This window comes from Nothoprocta perdicaria, unplaced genomic scaffold (assembly GCF_003342845.1).
Source record: "Nothoprocta perdicaria isolate Ctin4 unplaced genomic scaffold, notPer1 scaffold_5, whole genome shotgun sequence".
NCBI lineage: Eukaryota > Metazoa > Chordata > Aves > Tinamiformes > Tinamidae > Nothoprocta > Nothoprocta perdicaria.
In genome coordinates this window covers 8,507,912-8,528,922 of record NW_020455754.1, presented here as the reverse complement: position 1 = coordinate 8,528,922, position 21,011 = coordinate 8,507,912, and the positions used below count along the sequence as shown (strand labels likewise).

Sequence of the window (21,011 nt, the reverse complement as noted above, 5' to 3'; positions counted from 1 at the left end):
TCAGCACTTTTTCCTGGCAGGACATAGAGAAGAAGAATATGAAGGAGAGACAACGTGGTGTGCTGGGGGGCTCTCATTCAGAGCTGGGGCCTTAGAGAGTGACTGGGCTGCAAGATATGTCTGGCTGATTATCTTTCCTCCTTTTGAGCCAAAGGGGCTTTTTAAAGGATGTTTGTTTCCCTCCTCCTTCTTCTTATTTTTTTTTTTTCCAGGAACAAATGCCAGCTCAGAGAGAACTGACTCACTAGTATGAGCAAGTATTAAACCAGACAGGTTATTAGCAGAGAAGAGAAGCAGTCTGTCAGTCTCCCTTCTTGCCTTTGAGGAGCCCCTTGCAGAAATCTTGGATGGAAACAGTCCACAGGTGACAAGTCACAGCTAGTGCACGTGGTTCCTAAGCTGGGCTAGGTACACGTGAGCATGCTTAGGCTGGTGGACAGGCTATCTGCTGGGCTTCTTGCCTCATCCATGATCAGTCTCTTCATGCCTGGGGGTGGCACCCACCAAATGCTGAAGCTGCAAGCAGCAGCTCAGCCTCTGGAGTGTTACTGGGATGGGCACAGCTCATATTGGCCAGAGCTTCCTTCCCTAGCCTCACAAGCAGGTGGGTACAACCATAATGAAATCTGTGACAGTCTTGTGCAGGTTTGGCTTTATGCAGAAGACCTCTGCGTTGCATGGCCTGCTGATGCTGTTTGTCCAGGCAGGTCTATGTGCCCAAGCAGCTCTGAGTATGAGGGAGTGGTATTTGCTTTGAGTTGTCTGAAGCCTAAGGATGATGATGGAGGCCTCCATGGCCAAGATGGACATGGATCAGATAGTAAGAATGAGCAGATTCTTAGCTGAGAGTTAACAAGCCCCCTCCTTGCTTCCCTGCAAACCATTTTTTTTTTCTCCAGCCTCTCCAGAGATGAGGTTGGCTTTTTTTTCCACTGCTGCATCAGCTCCTGGAGAAAAATGTCCTGACATGGCCGAGCTGTGCCAGGTGACTCAGAGCAGGTTTGGGGAGAATGAGCCTGAGCTGTTCAGGGAGCCTAAAAACGTCCTCTTTAGGAAACCGAGTACAGATGAGAGCCCAGGACAGGCTGGGCTGGAAAGAGGAGACTGAGACTTGAACCTGTCTCCTGCTGCAGCTGGTGCTTTGGGCCTTTGGACCCTACACAAAGGGTTTTCAGAAAGTGGAATGTGTGAATCCTTGTGCAAATGGGTGCAACTGCTGCTCGCTAGGCATCGCTCTGGGACAGCATCACACAGGCTGAAAACTGGATTCAGTTCAATTCGAAATGCTCTTTGTGCAGCAACCTCGGCCTTTCCAAGCTTGCGGCTCCGGGCTGAATGCAAACAGCTCTGCTCAGCAGTCTAGGGTAGATTTTGAAGCAGTTTCAGCAAAGCGGCAGAGAGGAGGCAGCTTTGGGCTGGACCCCAGGAGGTGACTGTGTCCCATTCTGCAGAACTTCTGGGGTGATATCAAGAGGAAAGTGGGGAGAGCAGGAGGAAAGGAGAGAGATAGAAGGACTTGGGACGAGAGGGTATGGGGGCCCAAAACTTTGGGTTTTCTTCTATACGAGGTAATTGTTCCTCCCAGAAGGAGAGCTGAATTCAGGTTGGAGGAGAGCCAGGAGTGAGGAGCTCTGTACACCACTACTCCTGCTGGTGCCTTGATCCCGTTGCTAGCTCCTCACTGCACTGAGAAGTTGCCCTATGGAGAGAAATGAACTACACCGTGGTGTTCCCAAACCTCCCTCTAACCCTGCACTGCTGCAGTGCGGTGACCCACATGCTTACCCTACCCCAGATCCAGCTGTTTTGCCAGCATTAGACTTCAGGATGTGCGTGTTGCAGCTGCACCTTCCAACAGCTCAGCCGTCCTTCCATCCACTCACCTCTGCTCGGTGCAGCGTGACCCACGGGCTGGTCCGTTGCACGGAGCTGGGGCAGGTCCTGCCCTGCTCACAGCCCCTGCTCCGTCCCACATGCCTGGGCTCACTCACTGTGCTGCTCTCTGCCTGGTTCCCAGTGTGGCTTTTGCTAAGCGTTGGGGTCACACACAGCGTATTAACGTGCTTAGCCTTCAGCCGCGGCACGGTTAAGCTGTATTCACCAGCTGATGCAGGTGAAAAACAGCTGAAACTAGGCAGAGGAAAGGAGGAGACAACACTTTGCAAAAAGAAACACCTTTAATTTTAAACTTTTTTGTCCTTAAAAACATATTTTGTAAAAGTTTACAGCATAAAAATAATATCTCATAGCTATAGAAGTGGCATAGTACAAGTCCTACAAATACATCTGTAAACCTAGGAGAATGTTAACTCTTTGGTACCTCAGTCTGAACTCTGTTTTCTTCCTTGCTCCAGGATGGTTTCTGGCAGGTAGTGTGGAGGCAGGTGCTGTTTCCCTTCAGGGATGCTGCAGATTAACAACATGATCACAGGCTGTTAGCCCAGAGGAGGGGAGAGGGCAGCGAACACACTTTGGGCAAATTTTGCAGGCCTTTTTCACTTTGGTGCACTCTGCAAAGGAGGGAAGGACCTGAACAAGTGGGACACTGCAGGCCTACCAGTACGTTGTCTGCTCTAGCTGGCCTTGGACCTCCTTGCAGTCCCACAAGAAGAGCGTTCTCTCCAAGTGCCACCTGGGCTAAAGTGGAGCAGTTCCTCTGCCTTTACCAGGGTCCTCTGGATCCATCCAGGCATGTCCCAGAGACCCCAGGCTGTGGCTGTGCTCCTCACGTCCAACTTGGCAGCCTGCTGTTCTCTGATCCGTGTTGGCACAAATAAAGACGTGCCATTTACAGGGCAAACTGGCCAGGCTTATCCTGGGATTTGAGCCAGGCAACATGCCCAGCTGGAGGGAGACCTTCCCAAGTGCCCGTGCACTGGAGCAGCCTCCACAATGCTTTAGCTGACATCCCATTTTAGAAAAAGCCCCCAGAAGGAGATCCCCTGCTCCAGATCTGCTCAGTTTTGCACAGGCAGCCCCTGCACTTCCCCACAGCCAAAACCTAACCCGCTCCCCAGGACCCGCTATCTGCGGTGCTGTGTCTCCCCACTCCGGAGAGCTGCTGAGCCCGGACTGGGAAGAAGGGGAAGAGCCATTTCCCACTTCGGGCTAACTTCCTTCTGGCTGCACATCTGCATTGCACTTCTGCCTCCCATCCCCGTGGGACTCCACCACGGTCCCCTCGTCAGCTCAACAGAGACAATTTAGTTGCAAGTAAAGTCCACTGTGCTCTAGACTCCGTAACACGATGCAAACAAACACCAAACATGACACTCTCACTCAAGAAAATAGTAACATGCACAAACGGAGGAGAGGAGGGTTAAAACCTGTGCACACATCAGTCTGAGACACATCTGGAACACGGAAAGAGACACCAGAGTGTCACATTAGTTTCTGGGATACACATAGGCACGTATGAAATAGTGACTGGCAGTAGGATTATGCATATATTGGTGCTGATAACAATGCAACAGCTGTAGAGTAAAATATGGTCTACAAATAAAAAATATTGCACTAGAGGTGGGCCCAAGCTGTGGTTAGGTTCTCTTGTGGGCATCAGGGCCATGGTAAAAGCCTCAGCTTGGGTCCACCTCTGAACATAAAAACACACCCAAACAAAAATACTAATCATTGAAACTAAAAACCCGGAGGGACCGGTTCCCTTCAGAATCTCACCAGAGATATTATGGCTACAAGACTGATGGGTCCAGAACAACCAACCGTTTCTCACAGCCCTCAGCCGTTGGACCGTGCGGGGACTGGAATGTCAGAAGCAGAGAGAGAGGGAGAGAGGGCTGGCTCCAGCTCTGTGTGAGGTGTGAGCTCCTTTTTGGAGCTTCTGGAAACCTCTGCCCCTGCAGAGCTCTCTTAGAGGAAAGTCCTCCCACCTGGGCTACTGGGATGCACAGCTGCAGGTGCAGAGCTTACCAGTTCAACACCAGTACCAGAGTTCCTACATCAGCAGCTAGAGCTGCTGTGCATGCCCTCACTAAGGGGTTATAGGAATAGCCAAATTAGCATAGGAAAGTACCAAAAAGTGCAAGACTTGGCCCTTGCAATCCTGGGGCCAAAGGCAAATGTTTGGTCCTACAAGTTGAGAATGGTACCATAACGCAAAGAGACTGGCGTACCGATGCTTAGAGGGGAGAGGGAAGTGGGATTAGCAGCAATTTGCTGACAAATGTGACCCCATTGGCAGCCAGAACAGGTGCAAAGGGTAATTGAAATAGAGGCAAAAATGGGATAAAAATGCAATAGTCGTCCAAGTGTAGTGAATGCCCAACCAATAGGAGAGGATGCCTGAGTTCCTTTGAGGAGAAGAAATGGATCTTTGCCTTCAGGGCTGGGGAAGAGGATTTGGCAGTGGGACATTAGTAATTCATCTGTAGAATATGGAGTTTGGTGTAGGGGTGGTGAAATGAATAAGAAAATGTCTCAAAGGAAGGTAAGAAGGGGTTAATTGATGGGGAAATCTTTGGGCTGGAGGGAGGTAGTAGAAGTGGTTCTCCAGGGTTGCTCTTGACATCAAAAGCATTAAATATTTTTATTAGTCAGTCCAGCCCAAAAATAACATGTTTGTTAATAAAAGGTGCTGATGACCCAATGTCTGGAACAGCAGGAAGTATCTCGTTTAGAAATGCCAGAAGAGTAGAAAGATGTGAGTGCCGAGATTGGTCAGGGGATGACTCCAAACTACCAGTATGTTGTGACTGGGAAAAGGCCAACCTTGACCAAAGCTACACCAAGACAGCTCCAGCACCTATCAGAACGTATTAATGCCCTATAAGAGATCCTGGTTTGACCTACCCTGGCATACTGGAGCTACCTGGGAGGACTGCTTACTTTTTGTCACCTTTGATAGACAAGGACCAACCTAAAATGGAGCTGGTGCAGACAGTGGCTGCCAGGATGATCTGGTGTGGCATCCTATGGGCTCAGGTTGCAGGGACATGAATCCTATGAAGCACCTTAGAAGTTAGAAAAACAAAGTGGTCTGACTCCAAAGATCTCAGGCACTGTTGCTTCTCTGTGGTAAGGATTCTTTGAACCATGACCATGAAGGTGGATGCTTTGTTATAAGCAGGAGGAACAGAGTGTGGAAAATAGCTGTCATTCACAGTGTGATCCCTATGGAGGAAGGGGAATCTGACTATGCAGGTTGAAATTATGCTTCTAATGAAAGTTCCATTTTTTATGTTCACATTTTGCCAACAATATCAGCCCACAAAATATCTACTCCTCTTTTAGCTGCATATATGGCAGTGTTACTAACTAGCAGAGATTGACAACTTCAGGCAGAAGTCTCAGGAATAAAAGAAGTCTCAGTGATGTTGAGGTGGTGGAAATCCAGAAAGACACTGAATGAATTTTCGAAATTGTCTTTGCAGCTTTTGTAGGACGCACACAGGGATGTGCATAGCAGGGCAATAGAGGGGTTAATGGGAGTGAGAGACATGCAGCAAATTGAGCTCTGTGCAAGGCAAAACTTCTCCTTTTGGAAAATAAACCCTGCTTGTTCCTATGCTGATGTCACAACTGTAGCTTTTGGGGTCCAGCTTTCCTCTCTGTAGAGCAGGAGCTCATGATTTCAAAAGCTTGGTGTTCCTCCTGCTTTGGGTCTCCTTGTTCAAGAGCCATCTGAGAGCACAAGAAGTCCCAGGTCTGTCTGTGAGAGCTGGAAAGGAGCTGAAAGCAGGAGGAAGATCTCTGCTATTTCATTCAAAATGCTTTCCAAGAGAGAGGAATCTTGCTGATTCCTCTTGCTCTGCTTGATTCCTTATGGTGCTTGATCCACAGTCCTTGGCAGGCTGCAAATGACTGTGCTTGACCAGCAGAAATGCTGCTTGCTGTTGAGACCTACCTTCCTTTGTGTATTTTGGCAAACAGGAAAATTCAGAGCGACAGCATTAGACACGATTCAGCCCTGGCCAACGAGCCTTCTGACCTCGCTCCTACTCTCTTTTGCAACGTCCCTGAGTTGGTGTTCTGGCATCCTACTGTCTCCCATAGTCTTGCTATGACTCAGGAGGGCCCGGTGAGACCTCCCATCCTGAGAAAGAGTGTGAACAGTCTACCACAAGGGAGCCTTTGCTTCCCAAAGAGAAGGCATAAAGATTTTGCAGCTGATGGGTTTATATGATTTCCCAGCAGATGTGCTGGGCTCAGTGGCAGTAGAAGATTAATGAACAGCCAGATCGCTTCTTATACTGGCCCTGACTAGTGGGTTAATATATTTGTTCCCTTTAAATCTTCAACAGAGGCTTTTCAGCTTGATGTCCACACAGGCAACAGCAACATTGGTTTGCCCTGTTTGCTACCACAACAAAGACATTGTCAGAGCATTTCTTGTTCTTGGCATTCCCTCGGGTCTCTTAGGTGCCATGCTGGGCACAAAGGTCATCAAGGTGCCACAATACCTGCACGTGGGTGCAGAGCTGTGGCCCAGAACCATGGTACCTCTAGTGTCTATGATGCGTTATCCACTGTGGAGGAGCTGCCAATAAAGGTGATCCGATATCTCCAAGAGAGTCTGGTTTCTTCAGGCCTTGGCAGTGCTTAAAGGAGAATCCACCCAATGTGCTCTTGATCTCCAGCAGCTGGAGCTGGGTGTTATGGCTTCTCTACACCCCGGTGATGGTCTGTAAGGAAATCTGTCCTAGTGGCATTTCACAGAACTTGTGATGCATTACGGCTGGTGCTGAAACCATCAGAGAAGTGCTGGTGCAGAGAGCTGAAACTCATTGCTGTGTGAATAGCACGGAAAGGGAAGGGCTGGAGGTTCATATTAGCAAGGTAGAAAGTAGCCTCTCATGTGGAGACCTGACCTGTGTCTTCCACTCAAAGAGAAGATGTCGGTCTGTGAGATGTCTCCCTCCAGCAGTGTTTTGATCACTGGGGAGGATGTGGCAGTGATATGGCGGGTTGTGGCACTGAGCCACCTCTTTGTGACAGGGCACGGGGATGGCAATGGGGAAAAAGTCTCTCATTTCCCACTTGATCCCAAGAGATGGGAAGGAGAGAGGAATGCCGGGATGGGCAGAGATGTCCCTATGAACAAGTGCAAAGCTTGACTCTCCGTGACATCTGGTTCGGTCCCTCAGCTGGCCTCGCTGTGGGGAGCTGCAGAGTCAGCTCAGCTCTGACTACAGGAAACTCTCCTCCACCTCGTGGTGTCCCGTGTTCGGCTCCTGGCAGCCCAGCTGCGGGTCCGATTCCTGCTCCTCGTCCTGCTGAGGGCCCAGGGGGCTGTCACAGGATATTGTAGATGACGTGTTCACTTCGTTCAGCATAGAGCTGAAGGGAGACAAGGAGGAGAGAGAAATAAGTGCCCTATCCTGAGATTCCTGGTAGAAAAGGATTCTCAATTGGTGACAAATGCCTTGAGCTTATGGAAATCTGGGTCTACATGAGTAGCTTTCCACAAGGGGACAGACAAAATCACTTGGGTCTATTTCGCCCTCATACACAATGTATAGCCATTTGTGCTCTATAGGCTGTGCACATAGGTGCACAGATATGCATAGGTGTGCCCTCCTCATCCACAGCTGCACAGGCTGATGTCCCAGGGTGCGATATGACGCTCTGTCTTAGCTCACTTCCCAGCTCCTGTGGTTCATCTACATCCTGGGGGCTTGTGAGAGATCTCAGCAATCAGATGGGGGTGACCTTGCCCTCCGTCCCTCCTGGTAAGCCCACTCCAGCTCATCCCCATGCAATTTTCAGGTTTGGGCAGCTAAAAGAGCACATTCAGGAGGGACTTTTTTACCTGGCCCGACTGACGGAGGCCTCCAGAGGGAGGTCGCAGATTCCCTCGGGCTTGGGGTCGGGAAGGGGGATGATATAGTCATTCTCGCCCCCATTCTGGTGCACAGCTGTGTAGAGGATGCTGCTGGTGGGGGAGCTGGGAGCAGGCCTGGCGTTGTTCAGCCCAGGAATCGTGGGTCTTGTGCGAACAACAGCGGGGTGGTCGCTCTTCATGAACTCTTCATCCACCTGCTGGTACCTCTGCTCCGCAGGGCAGGTTAAAAAAGAAACAGGAACTTTGGTGAGCAGTGAAAATGAACTTTTGTTGTGTTGGCTTTCCATGATGTTAGGCTTCTTCTAAAGAGGTAGGCACCTTCTAGCTAGGTTCAGCTACCCTGACTCCACTACAGACAGACCATGAATGTTTCCTAAGTAGGTATTTAAAGGAATGACCCCCACAACTCCAAAATATTGGATAGTCAGTGGCAGGTTTTCAGTTCAATGGATCTGCCATTGATTTGGATGTTCCCAGCTGTTGAGACACCAGCAACAGTCTGGCAATGTCAGTTGTCTCAGCAATGTCCCCAGGATGCTCTAATGACCCTCACAGGTTGTTCAGACTAATTCAGGCCAGGTCACAACAAAATCCTATGGCACAACAGGGACTAATCACTGGTCTCCAAAGTCCTTTTCAAGACTTCTAGCCATGCTGACCGTCCTCTGCCCTCCAAAGCAGGGTCCGTTGAACATACCTTTCTGTAGCAATCCACCAGGAGGTTTCCCATGAGCACCACCAGCTGTGAGAAGGATGGTCTTATCTCAAATTTCTCCTCCCAGCACTTCTGCATGATATCATAGCTAAAAAGAGGGAACAAGGGGTGTACTGGTGAGTAAGTGGGGAAAACAGAGGCAGGAATGCTCCTGTAGTTAGTGCAGGGCAAGGGATAATGTATATGGATAACACCTACATTTCGTCAGAAGCATGGGTGGGTTTGGACATCCGATAGCCACGTTTGATGGCATTGTAGAACTGTTCATTCATAGGGAGTTCAGGGTAGGGAGTTCCTCCTGGGTGTAAAGTGAGAGAAGGGAATGAGGCTGATGGAGAATGCCACCCTCATGGTATCAGACCGATCACACCAATGTTTCCTGTTCTTATTTACCTTTTCTGTTTCATTTCACTTCCAAATGGCAACGTTAGCATGGGAAAGAAGGAGACATAGCATGAAGTGCTACTCTGAAGCTGATATGGTTGGGAATGGGGGTAAGAAATGGATTTGTATTTCCTTGGCTTGGGAAGGGATCCTGGGGATGTGCAGATGCTCTGCTACCAGAGCTAAGGACACTAGCATGATCTCCAGGACACTTACCCAGAGTGAATATCTCCCAGAGGAGAATCCCAAAGGACCACACATCGCTCAGAGTGGTGTAGAGGTTGTTGAAGATGCTCTCTGGGGCCATCCACTTAAGAGGCAAGAAGGTCTAAAAGGGAAAGATGGAACAAGAAGAGAGTCACCTACAATTATGGCATTTCTGTATCAACACTTCGCTTACAAGTGAAGAAGACACCCTCAGAGGTTCCTATCAGCCCAGTGCAGCGGCTGTCAGCCGTTCCAAGGGGGAACCAGTTTCCTCTTCACCAGCACGGGGTGAACCCATCAGGAGGGACATGCCACATCCATTTCCACGACAGCCGGCAGCCAGTCTGCTGTGACGGGCTGTCATGGTGGGCATGGGCGTCTCCTAACCCATTGGATAGAGTGTGCTGACTTGTGCCTGACCGCAGCACACTGGCAGGGACCCCAGGCCTGTCTGTCCTTGGCAAATCTGGGACCAGACTGTAGATGGCTATGGGGCTAGGAGGAGATGGGCTGACGAACACATCCAGGACCCATCCATGATGTTTTGTCCTGCTCTTCTCTGTTCGGAGGGATGCATAAAGGAAGCCTCACTTGGTCAGCTTGTGTACAGCACTGACCATGCTTTTCCTGCTCTGTCAAGGGATTTGCTTGCACAGTGAATACCAAAATAATCCCCAGGAAGGACTGCAAAGGAGCCCAGTTTCATTTCCTGTTTTGGAAGGAAAAGCAGCAATGCCAAGACTGGTCTGGAAACTCCAGCCCCTTTGCAGCAGAGAAAGGAAGGGCTTTGCAGCCTCTCTGGACACTGAATACCCACGTGAATGGGAGCAGGTGGAAGAAGGCCGAGCAGTTTATTGAGTAGCTAAAAGGTGGCCTGGCTTTCAGCTCCACTAGCCTCAAATTCCCTGTCTGCCAAATGAGGCCAACTGTGTGTCTTGCTTTTCTCTCTATGCATTCTTCCCCAGGGCTGGGGAGAACACACTGTGCTGTTGGAGGGACAGGGAAGGCTCTGGAGAAATGTCCATCCACACCTTCATCCTCTTCTGCCTCGAAAGATTGGAGATGTCTTTCTGGAAAGTAACTGCTCACGGGAAAGCGCTTCCTCTTTCCCTGTGGTCTGGAGGTTACAACAGAAGGCTGTGAACCTCTTCCCTGAGTGTCCAGTGACTCACTGTACCGCTGCCAAGCAGCATCACCCTGCACTCCTCCTGCCTGCAGCTCAGCACCGGACACACGCTGTGCGGGAAGGGATGCAGGGCTGCTCCTGGGAGCGGGATGTGTGATGGGCTCTCGCAGTCCCTAGTTTTGCTACAGCCATCCGGGTTCTTCCATAAGAGCCTGGAGGTATGGGCATGTGATTCTGTGCCTCCATGGCATATAGTGCGTATCAGGTGCAGGACAAGTGGCCTTTGACACCATCACCCGAGAGTGCTGCCCTCCCACCACCCATAGGCACAATGTTGACAGGCAACAGTTAATAGAGTGAGAGCATAGTGGCTGCCAGGCCCAGAGCAGGCAGAGGAAAGGCGCTTGCATGGCTTGCGGTACTCACGCTGCCCTTGGAGATGTAGTTTGAATCCCTCATGATGTCCCTTGCTAGACCAAAGTCGCAGATCTTCACCAGTTTCCCCTCACAGATGAGGACGTTCCTTGCAGCCAGGTCACGATGCACGCACTGCAGGGGAGAGGCAGGCCATGGTCACTGCAAGGGGCAGGAACACCCAGGGACATGCACAAGGACCAGGGGAAGCAGGCTCCAGTGCCAGCCCCATTCTTGGACTGCAAGAGCAAGATTCACCTCCCAAAGCTGGAGGTACCTCCATGGCCTTCAGGGAGAACCATGCCTCACAGGTACGAGCAGTGCTACCTTGTTTTCATTGCTGCCTTGGGCTGTTCCCCGCCATCCAAAACTGCTGAGGGCTATTTGTATAACCCAGTGGAGTGAGGGTTGTGAGGGTTCCCAGCTGCTGAGTATGCAAGGTGAGCAGCAGGCAGGCACTGAGGAGACATCCCTGTTTGGACAGCCTGACCGCTGTGAAGGGTCTTGTGCTTTAGCACAAAGACAGTATCACAGTTTGGGAGCGGTCACATAAAAGGAGATGATATAACATCACAACTGCCCTGCAAGTGGCTTGGGGGTTGCTCAGAGTCAGGCAATTTGAGGTCTGAAGCTTGATCTAAGCCAGAGCTAGCTGTCATGTGCAAATACAGGCCTGCTGATCCCAGGGCTGTGTTTCCAAAGAGAAGTGGTCAGCAGCTGTTCAATTGCATGGCCACTTCTACATCAAAGTGGTTGGCATGGACGGAGGGACAGGGAGCTGAAGCCAACCACAGGACACAGGAGAATTTCTTGTCCCCGCTGCTGCAGACAGCATGGGCTGGCCTTATACGTACGTTTTTGGAAGCCAGGAACTCCATTCCATTGGCCACCTGGAAGCTAAACCCAATCAAGTCCATATAGCTGAGAAGTGGAGACTCGTTTATCAGTGTCATCCGGTCTGTTCTTTCAGGAGCTGGAGGGAGGGAAGGGTAATCAGACATCCACACTGGCATTACTTGGCACACCTCTGGACTCACACGGGAGCCTGTGCTGGAAGGACCTGGGCTGTTGGGTTTTGCTCAACCTCCATGGGCAAAGGGGTAGAGCTGGGGGTTCCCAACCCATCCCAAGGATGTCTGTCACCACTGCTGGGACAGTCCCAAAAGGGAGCTTTACAATGTGCACCACCACCCAGCTCTGCAGGCAAGACTGTCCAGTGCCCCAAGTACAAGCTCTTCTTCCTCCCACTGTGGTTGAGCCATTACCTGATGGGGAGTAGCTGTCCAGCTCATATGGAGTGCCGTAGTTGGAGGATTCGATGTCAGCATACTTGACTTCACCCTTCATATCAGACATGGGCACATAATCCAGGGAGTCATCCTTGCTCATGTCCATGTAGCCACCATCGCTCTCAACAGACAAGGAAAGATGGCTATGGGGGGTGAGAAAAGAGGCTGTTCAGGCCTGGAGGAGCAGAGGAAATGCAGGGAACAGGAAAACAATTTGAGGGACTACAATTCCTTAACTCTCAGCCCTGTGTCATGTACATGAAGATGTGCAGATGGCACTGGAGAACCTCCACCACCAAACAGCTCTGGCTGTGCTTGGTGCTTATAGAGGAACTCAGCTGCCTTCAAGCAGAAAGGGTTGTGGTGGTGAGATAGCTGTGCTGATGTCCTGACACTGCTATGTTTTACACCTGGTTTGGTATGCTGGAAGGAAGTGCTGCTTTCTAACTTCCCATGGGACCGGTGCTCTGCATGGCCATGCCTGGAGCCCTTGTGGCCAGTGAACAGATGAGAGGTCATTTCTCTTTGCTCTGAAAAGCTCTTATGCAACTACATTCCTTCTAGCACTTCTCCCTTAGGCATGGTAGCAACAAGATGTTCCCCGAAAATGCAGAAATGAGGTTTTCAAGGCCTAAAACATGCTGGGAAACCTTTCTGCTCTGTACTAGATGTGTGCTAGTACTCTGCACCGAATGAGCTTCCCTCAGTGGTGGGGACAAAGGCGGAACTGGCATCAGGAAGAGTGCCGCTTTTCAGGCACCTTTGCACGTGGTCCTCCTTGATGGTGTTCCCGTAGAGCTCCGCCTCTCTCCGGGCTTTCTCACCGTAGGACTGCAGGAAGGTGTGCTTGTTGTGGTGCAGGTAGTCCACCAGGTCCCCGTAGCGGCAGTACTCCGTGATGATGTAGATGGGCCCTGGTAGGAGACAATATCTGCATCAGCCCTGCTTTTCTTCTGCTTGCTCCCTGAGGGAGTGAGTTTTATGGCCTAAGGGTCTCCAGGCCCCCCCTATGGGGTCTGAGAAAGGTGGGAGAAGCTTGTGGGGCTGAAATGTGCGTATGGGGCCTTGAAGCCAGAAACGTTTCCTGCCTCAGGGATGTTACCAGCTCATAGGAAATGTTCCTGGCTAGGGTCACAGGCAAAAGCCATTCTTTTGGCAGCAAATATTTTTGAAATTTGAAATCTGTGGCTGGGGAGGGAGGTGATGTTAATGGAAAAATGCATTCTCGGCTTTAAGCAGGCTGGAAGGAACAATTTTTGGAACCCCACTTAGCTTTCCTAAGGCAAGTCATTTTGAAACAGGAACAAGGACTTATTCTATTTGAGGACAATTCTTCCTTGCAGCATGACCTGGGGCAGCAGGGAGAAGACACGGAGCACCCTGGGCCAAGTGAGGCCGTGTGTGAGTGGGGCAAAACTACCTCCTTTGGTGCAGGCTCCCAGCAAGTTGACAATGTTCAGGTGAGGTCCCAGGTGGCTCATGATCTTCAGCTCAGACATGAGGGCCTGCTTCTCGCTGCTTCTGGCAGTGGCTGTTGGGAAGATGTGGTGTGAGCAGAGGCAAGAAAACCCACTGGGGTGAGGAGGGGAGCACGTTGGGACCAGGTGGTCTCATGGCATTTGGATGGAGGGGTGGGGGAGAGGACTCACACTTGAGCATTTTGACTGCCACTTTCATAGTGGACTGCGAATGGCTCAAGCCATGGGCTGTTGCCTCTACCACACGTCCAAAGGCACCAGAGCCAAGAGTGCGACCTGCAGAGAAACAGCAATGAGAAAAAAGGTAGTGATGACCCCTTGCGTGTTCATCAGAGAGGAGCTTGGAAAAGCCATATCCCCTGTCTAAAGCAACACCAGTCTCGCTGCAGGAAGGAAATGACGACCCTGGTGAGCTATGATGTCTGGGGCTGGGGCTAGTTCCTGGTTGGCCCCAGGACTATCACACCTTGGGAAAGGTCCCATCCTATCTTCAGTATTTCCCTGAGTTAGTCTCCTTAGCAGCTTCCCAGAGCTGGGATCTAAGGCTGAGATATTGCAAACTCTAAAAGGGCTAAATATCCTTTTATAAAAATAAAATTTCTTTTTCTTCAGCCCCAAGTCCAGTCTCTCTTCCATTCTGCAGCATCCCACGCTGTCCATGTTCCCATGCCAGGACAGCATCTCCCTCGGAGCTCTGTGCTTGTCCCTTGGCTTTACCATGACAGCAGTGCAGTGTCCCAGACTGGAGCACTGGCCACAAACCCCCCAGACACCCAGAACTCACTGGACATGAAAGTCCAACTGACTTTCCTGGGGGACTCACAGAGCCTTTACCTAACACCAGCTTGTCCCTGGGCACCTCCCAGCTGGAGTCATAAGGCAGCTGCATAGGATCCACGTAGATGTACTCGTGCCCATCGGAGCTGACTGACTCAATCACCTTCCAACGGATTTCGTAACGTGGTTTCTGGAGAGAGGAGCAAAGGGGCAAGAGAAGCATGAGAAGCTGGGGGGTCAGGGAGAGCATGGGGTGTGAGGATTGGCTTTGTCAGACAGTCTGGTCGCTGCATCCCTGGGGAAGTGGAGGCCTGTGGAGGCCCGTGGCCCCAGCTCAGGTGGGACAGCATAGGGTCTGTTCCAGCAGGATGCTCTCAGCTTCCCTCCTCACCACCACCCCACATCAGGGCAGCACCAGAGCAGGCTGGGAGCATGTTCCCTCCTTACCTTCTGCCACAGGATGATGAGGATGACCAAGGAGATGACAGTAAGGACCAGCAAGGCCAGGATGACGGAGATGATGACCACTTTAAATGGCAAGGCTGCAATGATAACCGCAGAGACAGCAGTGAGACGCCCCTGTCCCTGTGTGGCCTGGGCACCCTGGGCAAAGAGGGGACACCCCCTTCCTAGGCACCTTTCCCATTCCCCACTGTGTCTCACTGGAGGAAGTCCCTCTCCTCTCTTCCTTGTCAGACCTGTCTGGCACTAGTGGTGGCAGCCCCTGGGGGAAAATGGGATGAGGGGTTGATACAGCCCACTGAAAAGCTCTCTGCAACCTTGGGGGAGGTTTACGAGGAGCTGGTGTGCTCAGGAGAAGATCTGGTAACACCAGTCCCCGACTCAGAGCGTTCTCTCTCCTATTAGGGTGGTTTAGCACACGGTTGTTCAGGTCCATGGCACCATCTAGCGAGCCGCATGCTAATAACAAGCCACTGGGGACCTGCTCTGGCCATGCTTATGGATGTCCCTACTCAGCAGTGGTAAGAGGACATTCAGTACCGGAGAGCAGGGGGGCTCCAGGAGGAGCCTGGAGCAGGCTGTCCTACTTGACCCGAAGGAGGCTCTGCTTTGGGCATAAACAGCCAGATTTCATGCTTTGGAGGGCTGCAGCCGTCCAAGGACAGTCCTAACTTCCAGCATCTCCAGACTAGAGGCCCGGGTATGGAAACGCAGCTCCCCACACCCAGCTCAAACACCTCCCCGAGCGCTCACTGTGCGGGACCAGCGTGATGTCCTGCGAGTTGGTGCCCAGGAAGTTCTGCACGGTGCACCGGAGCAGCAGGGGCTCGTCGACGCGGTGCAGCTGCAGGGTGCTGTTGACGCGGTACACCTGCAGCTCCGCGTGGTACGTGGCGTTGGTCTGCAGGCCGATCTCGGCCGAGTCGTTGCCCAGCAGCCGTGTGGGCTGCCCCTTGGTGCTGCACCTGCCCCCGGGGAGGACACAGGAGTGTGAGGGGCAGTCGGAGCTCCACGGCACCACAGGGCTCCTCCTCGAGCTCAGACACTATCCCCTAACTTCCTTTCCTCCTGTTTGGCCTTCTTGCACCGTTTGCTGAGGAGGTGGAAGGCATTGATCCAGATCCCTGTAAATGACTAGGCTGAAGCCCCAGGATGTCTCCTGAGCCCAGTATGGAGCACGTTTCGTTTTTAAAATAGTTTTCCAGCTTTCCTTGCAAGCACAGACTAAAAGTAGAAGGGGCCTAAGTCTGCTGCTGCAGCAGAGCCCCAAGCCCTGCTCATCAGAGGACAGGGGTGATGTGGCTGTGAGCAGTGCTCAGCGAGCAGAATACTATAAAATAGCAGTCTGTTAGTAAAATAAATGTGGGAACCTTGCTGCTCCCCTGGGCTCCGTCTCTCTGCTTACCATTTAATGTCACTGCAGGTGGACCAGCTGATCTCTGGCTGCGGCATCCCTTCAGCAGAGCACGTTACAGTCTGCTCCCCACTGCTGGCACTGCTGTTCTCCTTGAGATCCACCACCTTGGCTGGCACTGAAACCAAGAGACACTCGTGAGAATCAGTCTTCTGCTTTGCCTGCACATTGGAAAGGGTATGTGATTCCTCTGCACCTCCAACAGGGCGCAGGGGTTAAAGGACAGTGAGCCCAAAGTCTTGCAGTGAAGGAAAGAGCCCCAAGGACTGCCAAGACTCCTTGGTCAGGTGTCCACAGGTAAGTCCTTACCATTTATCTGCAGATGGAAGGAGAGCTCCTGCACATCATCCTCATTGGAAGCTCGGATGGTGTAAAATCCTCCTTCTTCTTGCTTCACCCGCACCAGAACCAGAGCTGTTTGATACCTAAAAGAGACATAGTCCTTGGGTGATGAGCACAGGGAGATACCTGGGGGCCAACAGCTCCTACCCAGTCAAAACCCATTTGCAAAAAGGCCAATGTTCAATGGCTGCCCCATGTCCAACTGGCTGTTTCCAGCTTGTTTTATGCCATGCCTGCTCTCTGTGCTCTGCGGGGGGGATATGGGCTTTCACCTGGTTTCTGAGAGGTTCCTGCTGGAGATGGTGAACTCGCTGTTGCTCTCCATGACCAAAGTCTTGTTGTTCTTCAGCCATGTGATGGTGGGCGGTGGGTAGGCCTCCACCTCCACCTGGATGGTGCGGCTCTTATGGACCTCAGCATACTCCGTGCTAGCCAGGTGGGTGTGGAAGCGCACAAAGCCCCGCTCTGAGAGGGATCAAAATGGGTAAGAGCTTCAGAAAGTGACATGGCTACTTCTCTATCCCTCAGACTGGCACAAGGGAGAATGAACATGGATCTGGAACAAAACACCCTGAACACCAAGCAGTGGCGGGACAGCTTGCTCCAGATAGCGTCTTCAAGGTCTCAGGCCTGTGCCCAAGGGGAGTGTGGGTGCAGAGTTGTACTTCAGAGCAGGGGAGCTCATTAGAGAGATAACAAGCAAAGAAAGGCTATCATCTGGTAGAGACGGGACAGTTTCCCTCAAATTACACAAAGGGAGGAGAGACCCACATGAGCGAGATGACAAGTTTGGGTTGGCAGTGCATTGGCCCTGCACATCTCTCACCTGCACCATGAGATGTTTAGAGGAACCCATTAAGCCATGGTGCAGGATTTGGGATTTTTTGAAGTCTAGAAGTGAGCAGGGATGACTTTAGGCCTCTCCAGAGTTAACAGTGGCTTTTTGCCTCCTTTAGTAAGGGAGGTGGGAAGGGAAGAGAGGAGAGAGTCTGGGATGCCCACGTGGTTTGTGGGCACATAGGTGCCCCAGCTGCTGACTTAGAGTATATGGGCAGCAACGCACCGATCACATGGATTGTGATATCTTTTCGGTCTGTTTTCTCATGGTAGCCCTCTGAGACATTGCAGATGTAGGTCCCACTGTCATCTAGCTCCGCATTCTGGATGATGAGGATGGAACGGATTTCATGGGTGGATCCAGGCAGAAAGTCGGTCACTGGTTCCACAGCCTTCCCAGCCTGCACAATAGGGACAGGAGATTTGTGCTGTGAAATTGGGCATGTTCTGCCATCAGAGCTGCAGAATCAGGCTTATGAGGAGGGAGGAGAAGGGGTTGGAGGATCCCACGGTCTAGGTGGGATGGGGACAGGGCACATGCACTGATCAGAGGCAACTGAAACATAGCTTTAGTCTAAGGATCTCCCTGTGAAACTGCCCTGCATGGCATCTGCATGATCCCACACCTTCTGTCATGGGCTGAAGCATCTTGAGCACCACTATGATACTGTGTTTGCCACAAGACACCTGAGCAAAAGCTGGGGCAGCCCAAAGATCATTAGACCAGAACACTCACCTTCTCACGAGGATAAGCCCAGTTGAAGTTGACCAACTCATTGCCGCTTACTGTGCACATCAGGGTAATGTTCTCTCCTTGCCTCACCACTGTCTGCACAGCACTGATGGAGACATTCACAGAGGAAACTGTGGAGAATGCCAAACACAGGAATGAACAATGAAAGTAGGGAAGAGTCAGAAAGTAGGAGCACTGGGAGAGCTGCTTATCAGCACAGTCTCTGTGTCCATATGATCTCCCCATTTGTCTGGATTTGGACAAGGGCCCTGAGCATCATACCTTGGATCCTGTAGACGTAGAATGTATCTGAATCCACCTCCTGGTCATCCACAATTGCCCGGCAGAAGTAGGTCTTGTCCTCAAAGAAGCCTTTGAAGCCCTGCTGTGGGTCATAAGCAGCTAGGATGGGGTTCTCCACCTTCTTCTCATAGAGGATGACCTGCATCTGTGGGTTGGTCACGCGGCATGGAATGACAGCCTCTGTGTAACCAGTGATGAAGATGAAGAGTTCTTCGGCAGCAGTGGGGAGGAAGACTAGGGCGGGGTCTGTGGGAAAGAGACATGTTGGTTATGGTGAGCAGCTTGAGGCTGAGCTACGGCTGCTCTGTGTTCCCCTAGCACTGGTCCAGCATCGTGTTGTCTCGAGACTGCTGCTGGTGTAGGTTACTCCTTGCCTATTCCTCCTCATCACAGGAACACAGAGCTACTCGTGGCAGAGTGAGAGAGACACAGCCAGCTACCAGCCAGCACCATTGCCTCTGCCATCACTTGCACACCACGTGATCCGTGTGCCTGTGCTGTGACCCAGTGCACTAGAGACATGCCAAAGCCAGAACCACAGCTTGAGAGCCCTGTGCTGTGGGAGGCAGGATTTGGAGAGGCCAGCTGCTTGGAGAACAAACAGCAATTCAGGACCCTCTTTCTCTTGATTGCTAGACCCCCATGGAAAGGCAGAGACAGGATATGCTGTCCCATACCTGGAACGTAGATGTAAACCGCCTTCCTCTCCGCTGGCTCTGGAGCGTGCTCAGGGCTGTAGGTGCACACGTACTCCCCCGTTTGGCGGCCGGTCACGTTCCTGAGGGTGAGGTTGCTGGCGAAGACACCATCCTTGTGCTCCAGCGAGGCAGCGAGAGTCTGACCGTCCCGTTCCCAGACCAGCATGCCATCCCCATAGCACACGAGGGAGAAGGTGCTGTGGAGGCTAAGGACAATCTCGGCCTCTCTGGGTTCAATGTGCAGCCTGCTGCCTCCAGAGGTTGCCTCCAGCAGCCCTGGGAGAAGGAATTTGGGAGAGCAAGATGAGACTGTGGTACTGTTGGCCAGAGTGAAATCTTTGGTGAGGAACAGGCTGGGAATCCCCCTCATGTCCTCAGCTTTTCTATGTCCCATATGCTGGTCTAAGTGGTCCCAGGAGCTGATGTTATGCTGATGTAGTGTTGACTCAGAATGAGCCTATCTCTGCAAAGGCAGATCTAAGTCTCAGAGGCACCTTCAAAGGCTTGGATAGGCCATTGGTGCATTTAGTGAGTGGGGAGCAATGCGGGGAAAGAAATGCTGCAATTCCCTGCTCCGCTGGCTGCCTTTCTAGAGGGACACTTTCAGAAGTGACACAGACCAGCCAGAAACAATTTAAAAGAAAGTGAAAAAGAAATGGAAGCAAAACCTTGCAGGAAATCCTATGGAAGCAATAGAGCAGGCAAGGTCTTCCTTAATGACTTCCTGTGTCTCTCCTGGGCAGCTGCTGTCCTCCCTGTGGCACCCTCAGCCAGAACTTCACGTAGGCATTTGGGACTTCACATCCCGCCCGCAGTAGCGTTGGGTCAGTATGGGCAGAATGAACCCAAGCCATGAGAGGGGCAGATGCGTCCCGTATGCACAACATGATGGTTGCGTGATCCTCAGAGAGCTGCCGTGGCTGTGTGTCTGTCTGTCTGTCTGTTACGTGTATGCAGGGTAACCTCTGTGCCTCCTCATGGCGTTGGCTGGGATGAGCAACCCAACCCCATGGCGTTGGTTGGGATGAGCAACCCAACCCCATGGCGTTGGTTGGGATGAGCATCCCGGGGTAGGCATCCCATGCATGGCCCAAACCACCGTGCATCTCCCGAGCCGCATCACTCACCGGCGAGGAAGAGGAGCCCGAGGGTGGCCTTCAGCGCGGGGCACGGCATGGTGGGGTCTGCAGCACAGCGCCTGAGTCCTGCCAAAGCAAAGCAGGGTGAGCGCAGTCTGGTCGGCAGAAATGCTCCCTCAACCGCCCCGGCTCTGCAGCTCCCGCCTCCCAGATGGAAACCTCGTGTTTCTTCCCAGTTTCCCAGCCCCTCTGGTGAGCCCAGCCTGCGGTTCCCCGGGACCTTTGCTCAGCCCTTCCCTCTTGGCGCGCAGCCCTGCTCTTCCCTCATGCCGGGACAGCTGAAGGAACCATTTCTAAGGCATCTCCCGCTGGTAAACAGGGATCTTGCGGGATGCAGCGGCAGTTGTCAAGCATTGCTCATCGCTGCTGGAGAGGCCACCCTGCCGCTGCAGAGCCCGGCCTTTTGCTCTGCTCCCAGCCTTTCCTCCCCTGGATTTGCCTTCCCTCAGCCCTGGGGAGATAAAACTTGCTGGAAAAGATTCTCCCCAACTTATTCCTCCCACATTTTTTTTGCTTCTTCTCACAATCCCCTCCTCCCAGTAAAACTGAAGATATTTTTGTATTTTTGTTTAAAATACATAATTTTTAAGAGAGTATTTAAGAAGGAGTTCTAATTAAACATCCTTTTTTGGCAAAATTTCTCAAGAAATCTTTCCCACTGAACATTTCCAATCCTCCCTGCGGCAAACAAAGTCCTGAGGAGCCCAGGCCAGCATTTCCTCTGAGCAAGGAGCTCTGTCCCGTGCGTGACGGGGGGACAGGTGTCCCCGCTGCTCACACCTCCGGGCTGGGGATGAGAATCTCCATAAAGCCAAACAAAGAAGCTGAGGAAAGAAGGACTTTCCCGGAGAACGCTGGGGGGAAATGGAGGGTCAGTCCCTAGGGACTGGGAACA

At 51.9% G+C, this 21,011-nt stretch overlaps 1 protein-coding gene across 1 annotated transcript; it reads right to left on the bottom strand.

Moving 5' to 3' along the window:
* Positions 1-3,719: 3,719 nt before the first annotated feature.
* On the bottom strand, positions 3,720-20,153 carry PDGFRB (platelet derived growth factor receptor beta). The gene is made up of 22 exons (XM_026047462.1): positions 20,105-20,153; positions 18,957-19,253; positions 18,259-18,525; positions 17,980-18,107; positions 17,470-17,644; positions 16,679-16,871; positions 16,374-16,489; positions 16,056-16,182; positions 15,404-15,615; positions 14,636-14,730; positions 14,246-14,378; positions 13,583-13,687; positions 13,354-13,464; positions 12,694-12,847; positions 11,910-12,076; positions 11,499-11,617; positions 10,657-10,779; positions 9,114-9,225; positions 8,712-8,811; positions 8,496-8,601; positions 7,766-8,004; positions 3,720-7,293 (listed from the first exon to the last, which is right to left on the bottom strand). The coding sequence occupies exons 1-22, from the start codon at positions 20,151-20,153 to the stop codon at positions 7,143-7,145; spliced, it is 3,279 nt and encodes a 1,092-aa protein (XP_025903247.1). The 3' UTR covers positions 3,720-7,142.
* Positions 20,154-21,011: the final 858 nt, after the last annotated feature.